Source organism: Haliaeetus albicilla, chromosome W, assembly GCF_947461875.1.
Source record: "Haliaeetus albicilla chromosome W, bHalAlb1.1, whole genome shotgun sequence".
Lineage (NCBI taxonomy): Eukaryota > Metazoa > Chordata > Aves > Accipitriformes > Accipitridae > Haliaeetus > Haliaeetus albicilla.
This window is the reverse complement of record NC_091515.1, coordinates 3,555,080-3,578,723: the sequence shown is the minus strand read 5'-3', so window position 1 is coordinate 3,578,723 and position 23,644 is coordinate 3,555,080. Positions and strand designations below refer to the sequence as shown.

The 23,644-nt window shown below is 50.3% G+C and overlaps 1 protein-coding gene across 5 annotated transcripts in view; it reads left to right on the top strand.

Annotated features, from left to right (window-relative positions):
- Positions 1-23,644, top strand: part of CTIF (cap binding complex dependent translation initiation factor) — a 143,064-nt gene that overhangs the window by 114,039 nt on the left and 5,381 nt on the right. For all 5 annotated transcript variants that reach the window (XM_069775152.1, XM_069775153.1, XM_069775151.1 and 2 more), the window contains 2 exons: positions 7,656-7,811; positions 22,565-22,618. In XM_069775152.1, coding sequence (XP_069631253.1) covers positions 7,656-7,811; positions 22,565-22,618 — 210 coding nt within the window. The remainder of the gene's footprint in view (positions 1-7,655; positions 7,812-22,564; positions 22,619-23,644) is intronic.

The following is a 23,644-nucleotide window of genomic DNA, read 5'->3' as shown; positions in this document are numbered from 1 at the left end:
CCCAATGCCCATCGGATGCTTGGCCACGGCGGCGGGAGAGACGGGGTGAAAAGCAGGCGGAGGAGATAAGAGGATTGTCAGCCCATTTGCTTTCCAGCATGTTTGCTCAGCGACGTTGAGTGCTGGGCCAGAGCCACCACCTCCCTGCAGACTAAACAGTTGCAATGTTTTCTCCCATGACCGAAAGAATTTAGAAAAGGGTCCCGGTATGAAACTTTACACGAACTCTGGGTGCCACGAATATCTCTGGCTGAGAGTCTGTTAACTCCTCCAGTTCCCTCCTCGCCTGTGCAGTTCAAACTCTGGGCAGATAAAGGGAAAATCCACCCCATGATGAATCTGGCCGGCTGCCTGCAGGACCCCCCTGTGCTCTCCCACCCGCCACGTTTTCACGCATCCATCTTTTTTTTTTTTTTTACTTTCTTTTAAAGGAGGTCTGGCTGGGACCGGCAGTGACATTTTGCTGTGTGATTGTGTCTGGGTTCATGGAATAACAGGGCTTTAAAGTGGTGATAAACTGCTGTTATCCAGCTGAGCTGACACCCTGGCACGTGTTTGGGAATCCAGAAAGGTGCTAGATAGGAAAGGTGGCAATAAAAATTAAGTAACAAGGAAGACAACTCTGTCATCTGGGTACCGCTGGAGGAGGTGCTGGCAAACATCCTCCGGTGAACCAACTGGAGCTCCCAGAGCATTCTGCTCTCTTTTCCAGAGTATTTCTGATCTGTGCATTATCCCACTTGAAAATTATTTGGAGAAATAGTCCTGCGATAACATGGTATAAGCCTTGGTAACTCAGTGGAGAGGTGAATGTGTACTAGTGGAAATGAGATTTGCTCCAGTCCAGCAGTAAGCTTTGCTGATGTGTGGGATATGGTGTCTTCCCAGGACATGGCCACATCTCAATTCTGATGTTTTCCCCTCCATGAGAAAAAAGAAGGAGGAGGTAACAGGAGACCAGGGGATTTCCTTTGGACTGTCTCTTCTCCTCAGTCTGCTTTCTCTGCACTCAGAGGGTCATTAAAGAAGATTTTTACATCAGGACAAAATGGTGTTTGCTGTTTGTGGTGTGCAGACCATGCTACTTCACCCTCCTGGTCATCTCAGAGCTTCCACTGAGACAGTGCTCTGAGATCTCTAGCAACACTAGGTTAACAGCAATGCTTTTCTGTTTGCCCGTCCATCATTATGTCCCCACCTGCGTGCTTTAAACCTCAACTGAATCAATAATTAACTACTTACACTTCTGCAGCCCCCAGGACCTCAGAGACATCACTGGCTCAAGCTGTGAGCCACCCACGTTGGGTGGGTAGTTGCTGTTGATCCCAGATTTGGAGCCAGATGGAGAGGTCATGGTGAGACCAGGGGGCAGGAGGTTCAAGTGACCACCTGCTTGGTCACCTCGGGGTGTTTGGAGACATGGGAAATACCCACAGCTCCTGTTGGCTCTGGTTATCAGCTGCCTTGGTTACCCAAACCTGAGGAATTTAAAATTCATGGATGTTCCTAATCCTGGGAGTTTGCTCAGCATCTCCTTTAGAAGAACCAGGAGTTTTCTGACCTTACTTTCCCCTTCCTGCCCAAATCCTTTTGAGAGGAATAAGCACTATTTGTGTCTGTTTGATGGCTGCAGGATCCTTGGTGAGTTGTTCTTGTAGAATTGGTTGGTGGCATTTGCATTATATCATCTGGTGGTCAGCTGATGGGTGGTAGGTGCCCACGGGATAGTGGTCACAGTCCTGGTAACCTGGACCTTCACCATGTGATGCATTTTGGAGACCTCTGTGATAAGAAACGTTCACAGAGCTGTGGCCATCATGAAACCAGGTCCACCCTGAAGGCCACCGGTAGGATTTGCTGCTCTTCCCGAAGTGGCCAAAACACCCTGAGAAGAAGCTGGTGCATGTTCATCTGGTGCAGATCCAGCTTGGAGGAAACAGAGTGATGAAAATCTGTGGGAGTGAAATGCCTCATGGCTGGGTGAAGCCAGGACCTTTGCGAGGCTGGGCACAGAGTTTCATCTGTAATTTAAAGGCTTTATCTGCTTTAAATGTCAATAGCTCCTTTGTTGGAGTAATAATAATTGCCGTGATTTGCATGTCTCAGTCACACACCCCAAAGCACTTTGCAGAGGAAGATGAGTAAATCATTCCCGTTTACCAGCTGGGAAATCAGGGTACAGAGGTGATGGGAGCCCAAACAGGACTGGAAATAAATCTCAGTCTCCTGTGCTGCTGTTTCCCAGTCCTGTGTGGAAACTGTTGGCTCAAAGCAGGTTTTCTATCATCATCTTAATCTGCTTCATCTTATTGTCCCCGTGGTGGCAGTAGCTTAGGCAGGGATGGTGTGGTGGGATCTCGGTATGGTTCAGTCCTCAGGGAGTGTCAGCGAGGTGCAGGCAGAGAGGCCGGGAGCGTTGCTGCGGGTGGTTGGAGGAAGAGCAGAGCCCATGGAAGAGCTGATGGTCCCACCTCATGTCCCACCATCCCTGGTGGTTTAGTACAGAAAAGGAGCTTGTATAGTGGTGTCCACGTGGAATGAGATCTTCCTGATGAAGCTGTGGGTGGTAGCTCTGCTGCAGAGGCGCTCGGTGAGACCCCGAGCATCCATGAGCAGAGGTGTTCGATCACTCCCTGGTGCTGCCACAGGTTTCTCCAGCACCTCCTGAGCTTCTTCTGAATGCTGGTGCTATAAACTACTCATCTCACTGGGTTATACTCCCCAGAAAGCAAAGCTATGCTCCACAGCCTCCTCCAAGCCAGGACTTAAGTACAAGTATTATTTAAATTATAAACAGGGAATAATGCAGCAATGTTACGTGTGCAAAATGTCATTTATTGGAGCCCTTTCTAGGAGAGTTTGGGGAGGGAGCAGGCAGAGGGTGTGTTTCTGCAGGGGAGCAACAACGGACGGATGCTGTCCCAGCCTCTGACCGCCAGCTCCCTCCTCCAACCCGTTTTATTTGTCTCAGGCCCTTTCCAAAGAGCCATTTAAGGCTCCAACCTTTTGTAGCACATTGCCAGTAAGATCAAGTATTTAGCACAGCCTCTCAGCTTTTTATATAGCGCCTAGCACTGATATCTAAGCATTATATATTTCTTTTTGTGCAGTATTTCTGACTCAGTATTTCCTGCCTCCTTGACAATGACTGAGTAAACAGCAGAGCTGCCAGAGGAAGAGCCCTGTGTTTACAGAGCAACAAGCCCAAATGTGTCTTTTTTTTTTCCATCAGAAGGTGGCAATGCTTAAATTAACCCTCATTTTTATCCCACACTAAACTTTTGCCCTCTAACTTGCTGCTGACAGAGTCAGCCATGAGTCGGTGGGCCCAGATCTGGGGAAAAGTTATTTGGGACTCGTTTTAAAAAAAGTGTGGCGAACTCCCAAGGGATGAATTTTCGGCTGCAGCTGTCCAGGCTGGAGCAAGGGCTTAGATCCGATGGCAAAATGATGCTTCTCATCCCGCTTGACTCTGCTGCCCACCAAAAATGGCAGAGGATGGATTTTCCTCCTCTCCCATGGAGTGGCCAGTTCTCTTGGCTCGTCTAGCTTGGTCCTGGTCTTGGAGAGGTCTCACGTCTGGACCAAGAAAGGATAGCATTGCATGAGCTGCGTCTACACTGAGATGAGGAGTGGGCTTTCACTTGGGTGCAAGAGTGGAGAGCCCCAAGTTAAAGGCATTTTTCTCTTTCCATTGCTGGTAGGAACTTCAGCCAAGCTTAGAAAGGGTCCAATGGGGGATGTCAGAGAGTGGGCTGAGCCGTGGCCCATCTCCATCATGCATGAACACCCATCACGCGTGGCGAGGCCCAACGTGATGAACATGCGTAGCCTTTAGGTTTATGCCCCAAACTTGTCCTGCACAAGACCTCTTTAGAGGTCCCCTTGGCATCCCCCCACTTGCCGCATGGTTTCCCTATGAACTCTTCTCCCAAACCAGGCAGAGAAGGGAGGTCAGCCCTGCTACCTGGTATAAATACATTTTATTTTAAACTATAGGCACTGAAGGAAGGTCATCCAGTAAACGCGCCCAGATTATCTACAGGCTAGGGCACCCCCAAATTAGTAATACAATTCGTGTTTAAAAATACAGCCAAACTGATGAAAGATAATTTGCTTACTGCCCTGACATCACCACCTAAGCATGGGGCAAGCCAATCCACAGGTTATTTTTATATAACTCCGTGAGGCATTTCCAGAGCAAATAAAGTTCACTGGGCAGGGCAGTGACCCGACCGTCTGGTTTCAGTGCTCTTCAGCCTCCTCAAGGCTTCTCATCGGTGGTGTGGAGGTCTGCAGGTCAGGGCACGGCTCTATCGGATATGCCCCGGGCACATGGGACATGGGTTTTGTTCTCTGCTGAGCCGCTCTTCACTACCAGCCAGATCTTCACCTCTCCCACGCTGTTGGTATGGCTCATCCGTTTTGGTTGCGCACCCTTTGGAGAAGTGATTGAGTTGCTCTCAATATTCTCCATGCCTGGCGTGATGGGTCACGGGTCCTGCTGGGAGCACGTCCGACGTGCAACCAGGCGAATCACACCCATAACTCCCTTGACCACATTACCTAGATGACAACAGTGGTCTCCTCGAACATGGACACGCCAAGGGAGGTGGGACACCTCGCGTGGATGGCATTTTAGTTGGCTTGCCCATCTCTGTGTGCCATGGTACTGGTCAAACCTGCTGTCTGAAGGCCAAATTTAAGGACAAAGCTCCCTGGGCCACCTTCCTCATGCACACCATGACACTGGTGTAGCACTGCCCTGCGAGGCCGAAGCAGATGGTTATCTCAGGATGCTTCAGGAGAGCCCTGGTGCTGCAAGTCTGGCTACCATGGAGGTTCAGCTCCTGGCAAGCCCAACTCTTGCCTGTAGGCAGGCATGGTCCAAAAAAAATGTAATTCCTACCTCTGGCAAGGTGCTTTTCCTACTTTGTCAAAGGAATCGGTATGACTCCCCCCTTTTGCAGAGTACATGGAAACAATCTCCTTTTGCGAAATTTGGCCCAACATGAGGCTGCAAATGGAGCAAAATTGTTCCTGCTGCAGTATCACATTCAGGGTGAAAATGTTCACAGTGACCTCTGCATCCATCCCACATTCCATCCCTTGCTCTCATCCTTCATGGGGGTCCATCAAAGTCTGCACAAGCTTTTTTGTGACTTGAGGGGGTTGGGAGAGGACCCCAGTCCCTTTTCTTTTTCAAAGGTCTTCTTCAGCTGCGGAGTTGGGGGCAGAATGTTTACTGATGTCTCTGTTTTCTGATGTCTCAGCTGCGTAGGATGAAAAAAGAGGGTGCTGGGTGGTGGCATCCCTTCCTGCCCAGCTCCTGTCCCAGGCCTAATGAGTTTGGTTTGGTTTGGTGGTTGTTTTATGGAAATTTTTTGGTTGGTTGGTTGGTTTGATGGGTTTTTTAACAGAAAATATTTTTTTTAAGAGAAAATGTTGAAGAATCAGTTTTCTCTCCTGCAAGGCTGCGGAGCAGGGCGATGTGTTTGAAGCAGGAATGGGAAGAAGGAGAGTTTTCTGCAGTGGCTTTTATTCCTTCCCAGTAATCTGGGACCGCAGAGCCCATGTGGTTATCCCGAGCTGCTAGGAATTTCCCAGCATGTCCCAGGGGTCCCAAAATACGGCCTGGCTCCTGGGGCATATCAGTGGGGACCTTCCCAGGCAGGACAGGGGTGCTGCTGGGGGGAATCCAGCCTGGGAAGGGCAGGAGCCAGGTAGGATGCTGCATGAGATGCAAGAGAGAGCTCAGTGCCAGGGGATGAAGAGGTTTTGGGGCATCAAGGAAGAGCTCCAGGGTTCAAAGGGCGCTTTTTGTCCCAGGGCGGAGGTGGCCAGTGGGTGACCTTGTGGATGGGCAAGGCTGGAGGTCTCCATCAGTGCAGATGAGGGGCACGGGATGCTCTCGCTTGTTTTTTTTAATTTCTCAATAGTCAGGAGGTCATTTCTCTTTGACTTTTTTTTTTTATTAACATTCAAGTGAAAACTCCAGAACAAGTAATTTGGTAACCCTGGGGTGATAACCAGAGCTGGCAAATAACTCTCTCCTCCATCACTGCCCTGGGACTGGCTGGCTAATGAAAGGACGAACTCTGCAAACTCCCCCAGAGAGTCTGAAAAGACCCAACAGGATTTGGCTGCAGGTTGACTTCAGAGTCACAGACACAGTTGGGCAATTGCCTTATAGAAATGGGTGTAGAGAGGAATTAGTCATCACTGTTTGGTTAATAAGTGCCTTGGTTATTTTACAAGCCTTTTTCCTGCATATGCAAATATATTATTTTTTTTTCCTTTTGTAATGAAACATATAAATAGCTCCTGTCTTGGATCTTCTGTGCATACAGTTGTGTCATGAAAATAATCATCGTGCTTTTGCCTGGCTTTCTTTAGCAGCGGCTTTACTTACCTTCATTTCAAAAGAAAGATCTCCCGTGTGTTGTCCGGGGCATGAGAGAAAACTTTGGTGTGGTGGCTTTTATATCTCCCTGGCTTTGCAGAGTGCAGCTGCGGGTCGGAGCATTCGCAGCAGCAAAGCCCTTTGTCTCAGGCAGTAGGAATAAACTGAGATTAAAAAGATATAAGATAATTTATTTAGTTGCTGGATTTCAAATGTTGTGCAACCTGCACTGGGAACACATGGTGTTGAGAACGAACTTGTCCTGTTCTTTAATTTTCCCCTACTTAGTGTCTCCTAATTTTTAATACTGAGGAAAGGTCACTATGGAGACAGACAAGCAAAGTCGTGTGGGACAACTTACAAGAAGCTCTGCGGCACTCCTGAGAGCCCAGGGAAACCCTCTTGGCTCTGAGTGCGATGCACTCTCTTGTGCCACCCTCTAGAAAGGTTTTTATTTGTTTTTCTGTGTTGCCCCTTGCTCTTTGCCACACACACATCCCTTTTCATATCCTGCTTTTGGGCAAATCCCTTTTTTTCTCCCCAGCTGGAGGACTGATGGGGAGGCAGCTATCTCCCTGCACGCTTCCTCCTGATGTTGCTCCATAAATCACGTCATTCGGATAATCCTTGGTCATGGCAACCATCAGCTCAGGAGCAGGGTGACCTTTTAATGCCAAGCCCAGGCTGCCCTGATCTTCTGGTCGGGCAGGGAGCCAGCCTCTGCCGTAATTTCGTGAGACCCCAGGGAGCAGCCAGGCCATTAGGATGCCCCCTCCCAGACACTGGGTCTGCTGAAGATACTGGAATGAATGGGCTGGGCAGGTCCACCTGGACCACCAAGCCCCAGCATGGCCACCAGCATTCATTGTGTTTCCCCTGCATTTCATTTAACCTCTTTGTTGCTGCTTTTATTCGATCTTGGTTGTGAATATGGAAAAGAGTCCCCGTGCCTGTCTGAGGGGGAGGGCAGGGCATGCGGGATGCCGTCTCTAGCGCAAGCCGTGACAGTTATTGCAGGGGTTGGTGATATTTCTACAGTACCTGCTTTCTGGTGGCTTTGCTGTGTTGAAATTCCAGCGACTCCGCGTGCGTTGAGTAATCTCCCCGCTGTTACTAAAGAGTCAGTCTGTCTGTCTTCCTCCCCCCACCCTGAGTTTCAATTTCCTCCTAATTCTCTCTCTAGACAGCCGTTGCCTCTCCCATGGCGATGCGGTTTTGCTGATGCAGCCTGTTGTCTCTGTCCCTCTTGCAGAAGGATTTCACCATGCGGGAGGAGTTGCAGCAGCGGGACGTGGAGCGCTGGCTGGGGTTCATCACCTTTCTCTGCGAAGTCTTCGGCACCATGAGGAGCAGCACCGGAGAGCCCTTTCGAGTCCTTGTCTGCCCCATTTATACCTGCCTCAGGGAGGTAAATGCCTTCAGTTCGTCCTTCTCCATCTGCGGGCCAAGCCATTGTGTTGCAGTGTTGAGGTGCCCGTGATTTGTAGATGTTTGCTTTACAATTCCTGGAGGTTTGCTTTGCCAGCATCAACACTTCTCACCCCAAAAGTACCTACATCTGCAGGGATGCTTGGCTTTTCCTGCATATTGTGTTTCTGCTAATTAAAAGCACGTGCTCCAAGCAAGACCCCTTTGTCCAAGGGTTTGCAAAGCCCAACAGCTGGGATTGCAAACCCAACGTTTGAGTTTGCAAATCCCAGCCTTGCAAAAATCCCCATCGAAGGGTCTTAAAAAGCTTCTTAAAAGCAGGTGAAGCCACCTGAATAGATGAGACAGACTGAGGGGAGGAAGGAGGGAGAGAGGTGAGGTCCCATATGTCCTTACTCCCCACCTAGTGCAGCAGAAACCCAGCCCTGTCACTGGGGTTGGGGACATTTCAGAACCTGAGCTTCCGATGAGCTCATTTCAGAGCCTGGGCTCCTGAGCTCCCCATGGTTCGGTGTGGTGGCAGAAGCCTCAGTGAGGACAAACAAAAGACAACTCAAATGTTCGTGTTCAACAAAGCAGGAGAGGGCTTTCCCCCATCCTGTTTTAAAGATGGTTTTGTCTCCTGCTGCTGTCTGTAGAAGACTTTCTCAGAAGAATCTGCCTTGTTGCCCGGGGTTGGAGCTGTGAATCTCAAATTGTCATTAGTGCTTCTGTCGGGCCATAAATAACTCACTGTAAAATCAGTTCTCTGCTAGACCTTGGGCAAGGGAAGGATAAAGAAACTGCCGGCGATGACTTTTTTACACGCATGGGAAGTTTTCTCTGAATGCAAACACATCATAAACATTTTGTCTTCACAGTAACATTGTGGGTAGGGTTCACAGACGGTGACTGTAGCGGTGAGAAAGAGTCCAGGCATCGTGACGAGGCACACATATCCAGAGGAGGAGGTGGGAGAGGGATGCTAAGAATAGCCTAACTTCCCCCAAACCTCTGCCCACAGCAGTATGTGTCACCTTATGGGGAAGATCTTGGCGTCTAGCAAAGTCCCCGTTCCCCTTCGCTTCCCATCACAGTCGTGTCACAACCCAGCCCTGATTCTGCCAGGATTTTTCCCTGCCCACTCCTGTCTGCCCTCGCTGTGCCGTCATGGTCCCTCTTGTCACCTTGCCGGTATGTGGGGACGTGGTGGCAATCTAGAGGTGCGTGGAAGGACATGACTTTCATGTGTCAGGGATATTTTTTGCTACAGGGCAGCTCCATGAAAAGCCTTTACTAATTATATCAAGACATCATGCATAAATTTGCTTCTTAAAAATACATCTCTCTGTTCCTTAGCAGGACAGTGTCCCCGTGATGTTGTTTGTCAGAGGAGAAGACTTAGCTTAGCTGACATGGGTGAGCCTGAATCTTCCAGCTCTCCTGCCCCAAAATGGTTGATCTGTGACTGCTCATTCTGCAGGGTTGTGACCTTGACTCACACTGTTCCACTTCCATGGCTCTGGGATGGGTTTTCGTCTTGCCGCAGTTTTTTGCCACCATCAGCTAATCCTGATGCACAGGACCAACTCAGGGGAACAGGACTGCCAATTTGTCAGCAGTGATAGGTGCCAGGCTCTGAGATCGTTGCCAGACCCAAAGGCAGGCTGTAGATGCAGCCGAGGAGGTGGTGATGGGTTCTTCCAGCTGCAGCCAGGAGAGGACAGGGACCTTTGCACAGGATGGCCCTGCCAGGTGCTCCATGAGATGATGGAAACTCCCTTAATTGCGCAGAGTGCTCATCCCTTGGTGAGCTCCATGAAGCACAGGGACTGGTGTCCCACGGCAGGAGGGGGTGTCACCATGGCCTATAAGGTTTGGGACATCCACTTGCCTCAGGACAGGTTCACAAGGTGCAGCAGCGCTCATCATGGGTTTTTTCCCATTCCTGCTGGTCATCACATATGTCCCTGTGTACAATCTCAGCCCCTCACCCCTAATTCCTTCCCCTTGGGTATCCCCCAGCAAAACCCTTCCGTGCTGCTTAGCTCTCTCTGCCTCCATCCACCCAGCCTTTGATGATAAATCATTATCAGAAGCAAGATAACATCTCTCCCTCTGCCTGTCCTTTCAGCTCCTCTTGCTTTTTAGTTTCTCTGTCTCTTTTTTTTCCTTTTTCCCTTTTCCTTTTTAGCTTTGGCAGACTCAGCCAAAGGTCAGCGAGGGAGTGAGCAAGAGGAAGGGGAAAGTTGCATGATGACTGAGGCAGGAATGTCTCTTCCCTTCCCCCTGCAAAGCTTCCTCTCTCCAGCTCCTTTCCTTTCCCCCTAAATAAAAGCTTATTAACACCATCATTAGCTGTGGAGCTGGGCTGGGTGGGAGGAAGCGAGGATGGCAGTGAGGACATCAGTGCTGGGTGGCCTGGTGAGGAGGAGCTGGGGACGTGGCTGGGGCATCGGGTGGCAATGCTGGTGTTATTTATTGAGCAGTGTGGATGGGTTGGTTTTGTGGGCTGGGAAAAAAAAAGTCAAAAGAGAAGTTCATTTCAGGCAAGGCTGGAGTGATAAATGCTGGGGTTTGCTGGTTAATCGAACCAGCGTTCATCACTGTCCTCAGGGAAGCAGGCAGACCACTGCGTTTTGATGTCAGCCACGGGAATGGGTGATTAAACACAGCAAAGGAAATTTGGGTCAGAGCTGCCACCTCGCCCGGGCAGCATTTCGGGAACCAAGGGAGTGGCTGTGCTCCTTGGCACAAACATGGTCCATGCCGAGACCCCATGTCGGAGGGTTCTGCTGCATCCTCCTCTGCATCCATCGCCTGAGCTGCCTGCTGGAAAACAGGGTGGGGAGAGAAGGAAGGGTCTACCACCATGTCTGACATGGTGACTGCCTCTCCCAGAAGCTGGATCCCCAAAGAATCAAAAAGTTGAGTTTCCAGAACCATTCTGAGGGTTTCGGTTGAGATTTCTGCGAGCGGAGAGCGTCTTCACAAGGTCTGGTGGGGTCAATGTTGGGATTTTAGGCAAAGAGATGGTTTGCCAAGAGAAGTAAAAGGTGGGTCCAGCTATCATTAAAATGGTTAGATGGCATATGGTGAGTTTGGATGGTGCTTTGAATCAAAACACATTTTTCTGCTTGGAATAGTGCGTAGTTTAGGTTGGAGAAGGGAAGTGGATACCCAAGCTCAGCCTAAAGGTCAGCATTGAGGACAGTTGGGGGAAAGGAGGGATTTTTATGGTGACCAGAGGAGAGCCTTTTGCAGATGAGAACCAGAGGACTATTGCAGCCATCAAATCTGGGGAGCCTGGGAAAAGAATAACAAAGCAGAGAAGTTAAATATAAATAAAAGAAAGAGCTTTCCTCCTATTCTTCCCTCGGAGCTTCGGGGAATCGAGGGCGAGCTGGAAGAGGGCGTTGTTCCCAGGGAAAGGCTTTCCCCAGGGATGGTTGTGCTGCAGCCAGGGCACCGCAGGCTTGGCCCTTGCCTGCTTCCAGCCCTGGCTGTCCTCACGTGGGACCAGTGGTGGCATCTTCCAGCACCACGTTCTTCCGTGAGTCTTTATCTGGCTCGATGAAAACACTTTTAGCGGTTTTAGGAAGTTGTCCTCGCTCCCGTGCTTGATGGTCTAAGCAAAAGGGATGTCCCACTGTCTTCTCCTAACCCTACAGCCCATGTGCTCTCAACTCTGGCCTCACCTTTATTTCGCAAAACCACACCAAATGTGTCCCTGTAGGTCTCCTTCTGCCCCTCCAGGATGGTGGGGAGTGAACGTGCTGACATCCTTGCTGCCCCAAAGCCTCTGCCCCATGCCCAAACACCAAGGACCATGTTCAGCCCCGCTCCAACGATACTTCACATTGCACATCCCTCAAAAGCAACTAAAACCGGGACAACAACCAAGGGACTTTGGTTCTTGCAGCGTGGCCTTATCTCTTCTTTTCTGTGGCCTTCAGCAGAGTCAGCAAAATGTAGAAAATGGGTTAAGACCAGGGACTGGTAAATGTCAGTTGAACCATCAGTGGGGCAGAAGCACTCCAGAGCCCTGCGCCTGGTGCAACAAGTGCCCCATGGCTACTGAAGACGTAGAGATAATAAATAATATTATTTGCAATCTCTTGTTCACTGATTATCACCACTTTTGCATTTCCTAGCCCTTTCCTAAGCATGGCTGGAGCTGGCTGTTCTTCATCCAGCTCTGTGCTGCCCATGGCTGCGTCTGTGTCACCAGGGTTGGCCCAGCTCACTGCCCTCCCTGCTTCGTCCCCCAGTGCTGCTGGGGAGGAGAAGCATTAGGACTGGGTCCTGAGGGATCTGGCCCAGCTCTTGGTGGTGGCTGAGGTCTGCGGGGAAGGAAGGATCGTAGCCAGCTTGGAGCCATGGTTGTGTTCTGCAGAAGCCAGGACAGATGAGTGGTGTCGGGAAGTTTGGCTCCTCTTGTGTCTCAATCTCATCCTCAGCGGATGTTGTTGGGACGCCAACCCAGGAGGTGCCTCTGGGCCTGGGAGCTGCCACCTTCCTGCCAGCCCTCTGCCAGGAGGAGCCGCTTCCAGCCAAGGTGGTTGGTGTCGAGTGCTGCTTTGGATGCATTTGTTTATTTTTATGACGCCATTCAGCAGTCAGACCTTGCTTTACAGCCAGGTAACCTGAGCAGTTGCCTACGGCAGCAGAGCGAGGAGGTGGAAAAACTGGCTTGCGGTACCTAAAGCTCGAGAAGATGCCAGGTGACGACGTCACTGTGGTCCCCTCAAGGCATGTTGCCGATTGGGGTCCCACAAGGGCAAGCAACAAGGCTGGGCTCTGCCCCCTCTCACCCCCCATAATAACCCTATCCCACTCCTCATCCATGTCCCTGTGCTCTTCTCCTGCGCAGGGCTTGTTTCTTGTTCAAAGTTTAAGGTTCCTCTTGACTCCATCCTCCAGCCCACTGAGGTCCCTCTGGATGGCAGCTCCTTGAGCACATTGAGTGGTCCCCCAACTTGGTGTCATCTACCGACTTCACGAGACCGTGCTTCTCACCTCCTCCAGGTCATGGATAAGGATGCTAAACAAGGCAGGTCCTGGGATAGACGCCTCGGTACTCCTCATCACTGGCCTCCAGGCAGAGTTGGGAACCCATTGAACCCAACTATCCAACCGGGTTTTTTACCCATCTGGTTATCCACCCGTGATGTCCTGGCTTGGATACAAGGGGATTGGATTCCAGGGGTGACAGGGAGCAGCCTTGCTGCAGCACCATCCCACTCTCAGCACCCATGGGTGCATTGGACGGGGCTGTTGGGGCAGGTTCGGAGAAACCCCATCACAGAGAGACTAATTAAACTGCAGAACTGCTTTGTGCAGGAGGTTGTGGCTGCAGGACTAATTCACGGACGTCCCTCCAGCTTGAGGGGGTTATTGCTGCTGGGGCTGGCTGGATACCCTGGGGGTATCACCCTGAGCATCACCACCCATAAGGGAGATGTGGGCATTGACCTGACCCACGACAGATGCTTTTATGGTCTTATTACCAACCTTGGAGACTGAGGGCAGCACCCGAGAGCGGTGAATCAGCCCCACAGAGTCAGCGGGGAGCAGACCCAGCAGGCTGGCAGCAGGCAGGACAGTTGCTCCTCTGCAGGAGTTGTCTCCTACCTCCAGTCTGGTTGGCAGAGACAGTCCCATTTCAGCATCATTTAAAATCTTGGCACGCTCCCATCGCTTCCCTGCCTTGGTACACGCTGCTAACTGAAAGCCTCGGGGTGGTGGTGCAGGGAGGATAAATACTCCCCGTCTAATTGCCTTTCCCCCACGTCTGAGTCTGCGGTGCAGCATGTAGACGGGTATCCACTCCCCTCCCTTCTCTTAGTGCCTGTTATCTCCTGGGGCCATGCTGTGTAATTTAGCAAAATATTCTAACGCGGTAATTAACGTCTAAACTTCAAGAGGGCACTGCCTTTTCACTGTCTCCTTCAGAGGAAGAGAGAGGAAAACCTTCCTGGCTGCAGTCAGATGAGCGAGGAGGGTGGTGCTGTTTGGAAAAGAAAATTGTATCTTTTAACGTGTTTTTTTAATTTTTTTTAATCACACTCACTTTTTAAAAAGCATCAGCCTTCTGAGTCAGAAAAGGGTCTTTGTCAGTATAATGAGATGCTAGGATTTTTAAGATTATTCTCCTAGTTAGAGAATGAGACAGAATTCTTCCTTTATTGAATGAGCAAAGGCACCAAGGGGGCCAGATCCTGACCCCGCACCACCCTTCCACTCAGATAGCTCCATGAGGCCAGATCTGACTGGAGAGTAAGTCCTCTATGAAGAAGGGGACCTATTTCCTCCTAAAAGTCCTCTTCTGCTCCCCCCATCTGGTTCTGCAAAAATCAGTGGTTTGGTCTTCAGTCCGGCGGGACTGGGATAAACTGGGAAGTGGTTTGTAGGGGGAAAGGATGGAAGAGGGATGAGGGATGCAGGCATGGGAGGGAAGGGATGCCAGGTAAGGAGGAAGAAAGAGGAGACTGGGGGTCCGGGACACGGGAAGGAAGGAGAAATGGGGAGAGCAAACAAGTGGGGAAATGTTGTGGGAATCCAGAAGAGAGGACTGAAGAGCTGGGAGAAAAGTGGGATTTAGAGCAAGCAGGGTACACTGATGCGTGGGGCGATGTGGACCTTCAGAGCCGTGGAAGGAGGTAGCGCGCAGGAGCAGGGATCTGCAAAGAGGAGGGACAGGCGTGTGTCTGTCTGTAGGACCACGCTTCCAGCAGGGATGGATGTCCCCATGCCTCCACGCCTGCTGTGCAATAAATAAATAAATAGCCATGTAAAAAGCTCCAGCTCATGCAGACCCCCTGTAGCTGCGCTGGCAAAAACCCTCCTGTGAATGCAGCTTGTATGGGGAAAAAAAAATTCCCTTTAATTGGCATTGTTTCGGTTAAAGGGCAGAATTAAGGTGAAGGAGATCGGTTGTTATTTGGGAGTGGATGAGGACAGACCAAAATGAGAAGGGCTGGGCAATGCCTTTGAGCCCAGCTGCTCTGTTGAGTATTTTGTGTGGAGGAACATATATTCTTGGAAAGCTAGAGGACTCGTTTAGACCCAGCATTAAAACCTTAATGGCATATTTTAGATAGGGGAAGGGAAATGCCACCCTAATTTCTCTGGGACCCATGGAGAAGGCAGAGGAAGCAATTAGGGCAGATAAAGAAATGAAGCTAGATAGCATCTCACAGGATGGTCCCTCCTCCTCGCGTGGCTTTGTTTTTCTCCTTCACCCTCCGTACCAAGCATTGTTAGTTCCCAAAAACCCTTTCAATGGGATGTAAACACAACTATTTGCGTCTGCCGCCATGCGCTCTGTCCCTCTGCAGAGCCAGGAAAGCAGAGAGCGTCCGGCGAGCCAGGGTGGAGCCCGCTGCAATCAAGCGCGATGGTCTTGCCACTGTTTCTTTCCATGTTTTGTGTTTCCCCAGGACCCTTGGGATGAGATCACATCCTCTTCTCCCAGGGTTATTATGTCTTCGGCCGGGCAGGATGAAGCCAGCCGTCTGGGTGGCTCGGTCTCCCTGTGCGCGCAGACTGGGTGGCTCTGTCCGCCTGTCTCACCCACCTTTGGGTCCTGAAGGGCCACCTCCAGCCAGGAGACGTGTAACCACCAGGCTACTGTTGGATTGCAGTGTCTCAGTTGATGAGTGACCAGATTTTCTTCATCATTGTCTCCAGTAATTGCCTCGTAATGGTTTCCATCTTCGTAGGAATCCCTTCTGCTGTTCCAGATCGGGGGAGAGAGAGTCATGTTTCATGGTTTCCCTTGTCTACAGTGGAAAGGAGTAGGAGGAGTTTCCCACGACTGAGTACAGGGGTTTGTTCCTCTGGCCTTAATTCAATTTGCTGTTAAGTATCTCTCAGTTCCTCAGGAGCCTGACAAGGAGGATAACCAACATTCTGGTTTACTCGATGCAATAAACAAACTAATCTCTTCTTACCATCCTCCCAGGAAGTCCTGGTTGGGTAACAGGAGAACAGAAGTCTCCTCCTCGGCAGAGAGCAGCACGTCACTGTGAAAGGAGTAGCTGCCACCAAACAAACTCCTTCAAGTTGTCCAAAATACGTTAGGGAAAGTGCCTCCTATGGACACAGCCGTGCCAGTGCAAGCAGCTCCAGCCCAGAGCTCCTTCCCCCCTGTGCTATCTCCTCTGGGCAGCTGCTTGTGGGACCAGCAGTGACCCATGCTGGTGGCCTGTCCCTAATGGAGCAGCGTGAGCTGCTGTCAGCATGTTCTCACGCGGGCTGAGACCAGGCCACCCCAGTCAGGGAACTGGGAAGAGGGACCCCCTCCGTGAGATGCATGGGCTGGTGGCACCTTGTATATCTTCAGTGGGCTTGAAGACTTCACCAGATCCCCAAAGAGGCGTGAGCAGAAGGCCGTGCGGAGAGAAGGACCATTGCTAGTGGATGCAGCCTGACGCAGCCTGCCTCGCCAAGCTCAGCTGCATTTTCGGAGCCCGGCAAATAACGTTTTGGAGCACAGCAGAACCTGTGCCTTGTGCAGAGATCAGCACAGGCAGCTCTGTAAGGGAAAGGTTTTCCCTAAAACTTTGTGTTTTGGCAACCTTAGCATCAAATGGGTGAGCAGAGAAGATACCGCTTATGCCTTCTTATGGGCTTATGACACTTATGACTTCTAAAGGGTTTCTCTTTCCAAGTGCTCACTTGTTTCTTCTCTAGGGAAATATCTCACCTGACTTCCCTAGCTCCCAGGGTATGCCCACAGAGGGACTTGGTACCCCTTTAGAGAAGGTGGCACCTGGCACAGCTTGTTGGTGGGTGCAGGATCAGCCCAGCTGACCTTCTGATGTCCTGGGTCGAGAAGCTGATACTTCTAATGGGAGCAGATTGTAGAAATCCTGAAACTGGCCTTGCTGGTGGAGTGTTTTGTAATTACTCATCCCCCACGCCCTCATTTGTACTTTGCATTTTCCCCAGTCTTGGCTGTTTTCACAACCCCATGCTGTGTGACAATAAGAAAAGTGGAGTTGTAGCAATTGCTCGTAGCTCAGAGAAGTGCGTGACTCTCCCCATGCAGAGCAGCCGAGCAGTCCCATGGATCTTATCTCAGGCATCTTCCTTAAAGACTTGCGACAGTAGGTCGATAAGGGGCTGCTGGAAAAGCAGAAAATTGCTATTGATGTCTTTCTGCGGAGAGCCTGTGAAGTGCAGCAGAACTGGCTTGTGCTCCCAGGAGGACCCATCTAGCAGACTGCGAGGCTTCCAGGAGGTTTTGGGGGCAGGAGTTCCCCAACTGTGGTCCATTAGACCACCAAGAGTGCCTGCAGAGCTGTGTCAGCGGGGCAGCATACCCTGCGCCTTAACAGCACTCCCGGTTGTAGGGGATGATCATAGAACCATAGAATCATCGAATGGTTTGGGTTGGAAGGGACCTTTAAAGGTCATCTAGTCCAACCCCCCTGCAGTGAGCAGGGACTGAAAAGTCTGGCCCCATCTTTCTTATAAGCCCCCTTATAAAAGGAGGTCTCCATGACGATCCCAACGGCAGAGCTGGAACAGATCCATCTTGTTGAGGACAAAGTCCACCACAGCCTTTCCCAAGGGCTCCTCTGGTTAAAAACAGGACTGGGAAACACCATCTTTCCTGCACCCTTTCAAGTGCAGTACGTTCATTCTGCTTAAGCTCCAAGTGGCACAAGTAGCTGGTTCTTTCCTTCTCCCCAACCGAAATGTGTCTCCGTTCTCACCCGTTGCCTCGTTTTACACCAGTGAGCTGGTTGCTACACTAGGATGACGCATTTGCAACACGTTGGTTCCTCTGCGGTCGTGGTCCATGTTCCCCGGGGGGAATACCAGCAGGCACCTCCTCGTGACCCACGCGTTAGATGAAAAGCATACCTGTGGGCAGGGACCGCAGAGCGGTTGCGAGGCTGGAGCTTCACGCCCGAGGCTGTCTGGATGTCCATGTGTGTTGCCACCTGGATGGATGAACCCGAGATGCCCGTTGGGGCACCGGGGCAAGCGGCACATGGGCTGCGGTCAGTCCTGCTTTCGCTGGGTCTCAAAGATATCCCAATGTCTTCGTGGCTCTGGGTGGATATTTTCAAGCTTTCTGTGCTTTCACGCTGGAGTCATCACCAAAGCATCAGAAAACACTGCATGCTAAGAGGTAGTTTGTGGCAAACGTTGCTTATATGTCATTTTGCAAGCGATATCATACACAATAATTAGTACCGTGCCTCGCAGGAGAAATATCGTTGCAGCTGGAAAGGGTAATGTATGCACTGGGCTGCTCCCACTCCATCTCTCGGGGAGAATTGCTGAAGAACACAATTAAACCTGCGTGGTTTGGTGATAAGGGACGGTGGGGCAGGTTCTCCGGTCCTGCTCGTGGCGTGGGCACCCCTGAGAATACCAAGTAAGCACTTTAGCTTCTCAGCAGCCCAGATGATCTCAGAAAGCAGATAATAAACCCAAATATTTATGGATATATGAATCCCATTGGCTTAGCTCTCTGGTTTGCTCCTCATGGTCTGCACCGCATGCATGTGCATCCACTGCCGTTCAGGAGGACCAAGCTGGTTCTGTGATGAAGCACAGCTGCAATTTTGGGGCTTCTTTGCCCCATCAGCTGCTGTTGCATGCCCACCCCACGCTTACCTCTGCAAAGATGTAAAGAGCAGGTTTTGGAGCCACGGAGACCAGGGGAGACTGGTCCCAGTAGCGTGCCACAGAAACCAGTTGCACTCAGGAGCCACCCTGCAAGGCACTGCAGCTCCCCCACTACACGCAGCACTTCCAGGAGCAGATCTTACAATTTATTTTGGGTTGCTTACAAAAATATTTAGCACCCAGAGCCGCCCCAGGCATGCTGGCCTCGCAGAGGACCTTGCCCAGTGCTCCATCTCTCAGCAGGACACAGAAATTTGGAAGAGGAGGAGCCCAATATCTTCCACCAGTCTGCAAAGCTGCTAGTCCAGCACCAGAAACAAAAGTGAGAAGCCTTTCGCAACCGAGGCTGGGTATTATATGACTGGCCGGGCAGATTCTGGCATGCAGCCTCCTCTCTTAGGAAATCAAGCAGACTCTTTGTCTGCTTTCCAGCAGGAACTGCTGCTTTCATTGCCCGGCTTCGCTCGATACGGGGGAAACCGGCTGGAGAGCAAAGGGAAGTTTTTCTCGCAGACAGCCCCAGCCTCCGGGGGATGATTACAGGTTAAACCGAGAAGCGTGTGAGTCTCAGCTCACCTGCCCTGTTGTCTGCTTCGTGCTCCTTTTTTTGACTCCCTCATCCATGTTCATCAGCTGGTTTGAACCGTGTGGGAACCCCGTGGAGAGGGATGGGATGGTGCCCATGGTTGGATTTGGGCAGATGCATGTGGCAGGGAGGAGCGGTTATAAATAGTTAAATAAATAATAATTTCAATGTGGGAGTGCTAATTTAATGGGTATAGCATGTGTACATTAAAATATTTTAAGTAAATATGAATGAGATTGCAAATGATGGATGCAATTGGTTGGGTTCAGGTTTATGGTCACACAAGTGCCGGTACTTCAGGGTTGCGATTTCCCTGGAGGTCTCGAAGCATTTGCACCATTTTTTCTTACAGTGCCGTCGAGGCCCACATGGGGGTCAGAGAGCTTTGGGAAAGGCTGTGCTCTTGCTGAAGCAACCACCCCGCTGCTTTGGGGTGCCTGGTGCTCGCATGGGGCGAAGCAGCCTTTGAGAAATACATGCAAGATGTCATCGGTGGGTGAGGACATCGATGGCAGGACCCCAGGCAGCACGGTCCTTGCGGTGCAACCCTTACTGTCTGCCTTCAGCAGCAGTTCAGTGCCCGTGCCAGGCTAGGGAGAGCAAACTGGGCTGCTTGATCTCCTCCTGTCCCAACATGCAGGGGTCAGCAGCAGAAAGCTGGTGCCTACACCCCGGGGAAGCTCCAGAGCCCTCCTCCAGCATCCTAGAAACATAGTTATGATCAGGAACATGCAGAGGAACAGTGACGTCTTTCTGATCCTCCTGCCTTCGGATCGTTGTGCTGATGCAGGTGGCTGACAACTGTCTGTGGGCATGGACTTGGACTCTGGTTCCCAGAGCACCAGCAAATCTGCTGCACAGGGTCATGCCTGGATTTGGTGGGCAGGTTGTGGACCTCCCCAGCCCACATATCACAGGCAGAGGTTGAACTGTGGCCCTTGGGACTGGTTATCTCTTGGTGCCTCGATGGAGCAGTGGAGCACACGGTGCCTGGATGGACGAGGTGGAGCACATGGTGCCTCGATGGAGCAGTGGAGCGTGTGGTGCTTGGATGGACGAGGTGGAGCGCGTGGTATCTCAGTGGATGAGGTGGAGCACGTGGTCCCTGGATGGATGAGGGGGAGAATATGGTCCCTCAGAGGACAAGGGGGAGCTCCTGAATTCTACTTGTTCAGCCAAGTCACGTCAGATGAGGTCCAGGAGGGCACTGTGAAGGCAGAGGGTGGCTGCGCAAGTCTGGGAGTAGGATATAGTCACGGTTTCATCATAGGTAGGTAAGACTATTCCTCATTAGCCAAATATCCAAGCATTGACAGTGACATACTCATCCTCACAACCACCTTTTGAGGTAGGGAAGCATGTCCCAACTCTGCAGGTGGGAAGATGGGGCAAGGAAAGCCCAAGTGAAGTTGCAGCCATTCCCTGACCACGTATCCCTGGCAGAGAGCAGGATCATCGAGGAGACCACACCAGAGGAAGGGCTGGAATTGGGCCACAATAGGTCCTTCCTGATCAATCCTAACTCCACTTTTCTTGCTTTAATTTTCACATTATGTTCTTCACTAAAGAATAGCAAAAATAGGAAAGGTGAATATACATTTAATTTGCAGCCCTGCTTCATGCCATGCTTACGAGCTAAATACCCCAGGAGTGAATTTCTGGACTACTGCCTGTTTATGTTTCCCCCTAATTGATATTTTTTTTCTTTGTTGTTGTTGGGTTTAAAATAATCTCATGGTTTTTTTGCAAAGAATCTGTGAACTGTTTGTGAGAACTTATCTCAGAGCATGCGGCTTGGGCTTAACTAACATTTTCCAAACAGCTCAGCAGAAAGATAAACTGGGGAGGGGGGGAACTGTTGCATATCTTCAAAACCCCGGCTCAACCTTTGGCTAATGCGAGATAAAAACCGATGGACCACATGCTCATTGAGATGCTGTAAACATCGTCTTCAAAGCAAACAAACTGCTGTCTACTGAAAACAGAAGAGGGTGAAGACAAAACTTGGAGAGCAATAATTCCTTGAATTACCCCTTTTTTTCCTAGCTATTTTCCAGCAGTTGTGGAGCTGGTAAACAAATAAGCATTTATTTGTAAAGGAAAGGAAACATGAAAAAATGAATGGGAAGGAGGGATGATAAGGCTGAGAATCAGAATTGTGATTTTAACTAAAGGATGGGACTTTGGAGCACATTTAGTTATGCTGGGCAATTTTTATATGGGCAGTTTTAATGAGTCCAACCACTTTTCCAACGTTTGCCTTTCCCTGCTGAATTTCAGATACTAATGAAGCCAGTTTTCCCAATTTTTCTGCTTTTTCTTAGTGTTCAGTGCATGCACTCAGCTCCCCACCGTGCACAGGGATTAGCTCGGGGCCAGCAGGGTTTGTTCAACCCAAGGTGCTGGAGTGGAAGTGGTCATAGCTTCAAGTATTGCCAGCATTTGTAATTTTATCAGCCACCTCATGGTACAGTGTTTTTCATAATGCTCCAGCTCACTTTGTTGGCTGATTGAGAATCTCAGTATTTTATCTACTTGAAAAACAGCTAGAACAACTGTGCTTTCTCTTGTGGTTTTAGCAAAATACCTGAAACAGCATCTTTGTGTGTGTGGCAAAGTCGTCATAAAGATGAAAACAAAGAAAAATGTGTATTTTTTATCTGGTTTCAAGGGTTCTTGCTTGTGGTTTCAAGGTCTATGGGGTGAGACGTGCTGAGCTCCTACACTTTGCCATTGCCAGGTAGAGCTGTTGACCCTCACTGCACGCCCTGAGTCTGAACCGAGAGGGGCAAGCATCTTCCTTCACCATCCCATGCCACGCACAGGAACATTTTGGATCTCTCTTGAAAGTTGCTTGTGCTTACAAGCTCATGTTTGTAATACAAAGTTCATGGAGAGCAGAGCAGGGTTGGAGTTGGTGCACCTAAGACACTGTAGTTTCGCTGCAACCCATTGCACTTGCACCACTGTATCATCAGTCTAGAAGGAGCCGTATTAATTACGGTGTATTGGATGTAACGCTCTCCCATCAGGTAATTTTGTGGCTGTTAGAAGTGTCCCCACGAGGACGGAGAGGTTTGGTGGTGGGTGGCTGCCTCTTGGGCAGAGCCCTTCCCTTCCAAACAGCCGCTCCCAGGGCCGTGCTGCTCAAATGTTGTCGTCTGATGGTTGTATTTAGTCGCTGTGTACGTGAAACGAGTGCATTTTCTCATTGCCTGCCATGAGATAAAAAAAGCAATGTAACCTAAATAAAATCTATTTTGAAAGTTGTTAATCTAATTTCTCTATATTCTGCCCCGCTTGCTCTCTCTCAGCAGTGGATACGCTGGTGATACCCTTTACCCTGCATTTTATCACTGTTGATCTTAATTTTTTGTGTCGATAATCTCTTTCCTCCCCTCTTCCTGTCCTGGAAGTGGCAAAAGCCAAGCCGGACGAAGAGATGGAAGAAAGGTCGTAAGGGAGGAGGAGGAGGAGGTCATGCATTTCTCACTGCCTCTCTCTTCTCTCTTTTGCAGTTGTTGCAATCTCAGGATGTGAAGGAAGACGCTGTGCTTTGCTGCTCCATGGAGGTAGGGAAGCACCTGCACCACCCACCCTGGTTCTCATTGCTTTGCCCCTTCTGTCCTTGGCTATGCACGTGCCAAGCAACTATTAGATGTTTCCAAATCCAAACAGCCGTGTTGCCTCTTTGCATTATAGAACCATAGAATAGCGTGGGTTGGAAGGGAACTTTGAAGGTCATCTAGTCCAACCCCCTGCCATGAGCAGGGACATCTTCCACTAGATCAGGTTGCTCAGAGCCCCATCCAACCTGACCTGGAATGTTCCCAGGGATGGGGCATCCACCACCTCTCTGGGAAACCTCTCCCAGTGCCTCACCACCCTCATCGTAAAACATTTCTTCCTTCTATCTAGTCTGAATCTCCCCTCTTTTAGTTTGAAACCATTACCCCTTGTCCTATCACTACAGGGCCTACTAAAAACTCTGTCCCCATCTTTCTTCCAAGCCCCCTTTAAGCATTGAAAGGTGACAATAAGGTCTCCTCGGAGCCTTCTCTCCTCCAGGCTGAACAACCCCAACTCTCTCAGCCTGTCCTCATAGGAGAGGTGCTTCAGCCCCCTGATCATCTTCGTGTCCTCTTCTGGACCTGCTCCAACAGGTCCATGTCCTTCTCATGTTGGGGGCCTCAGAGCTGGACGCAGTACTGCAGGTGGGCTCTCACCAGAGCAGAATAAATAAAAGACATGACCATGAGATAAGAGATGGCCCTTGAGACTCTATCACTGGACTTTTGATGCATGTAAATGGATGCAAAAAGTTTGGTAGCTGGGCCCCATCACAAAATTATATCATCCTGGTTCCTTCAAATCTCACCCTGCATTTATTTTTTAAGCACAAAGACACCTGTATTGGAGCAAAAGCTGCCCTGTGGCTCACACAGAGAGGTTTGCTGTGCTCAGCAGCAGCTTTGCAGAGAAATGCTGGTACAAATATAGCAGAGTTTCATGAGTTTCGCTTTTGGGAAGTGATTGGCCTGTGGGGATGGATGCTTCCCTTGCAGAGAGCGGTTGAAATTGCAGCCTGAATGGTTGAA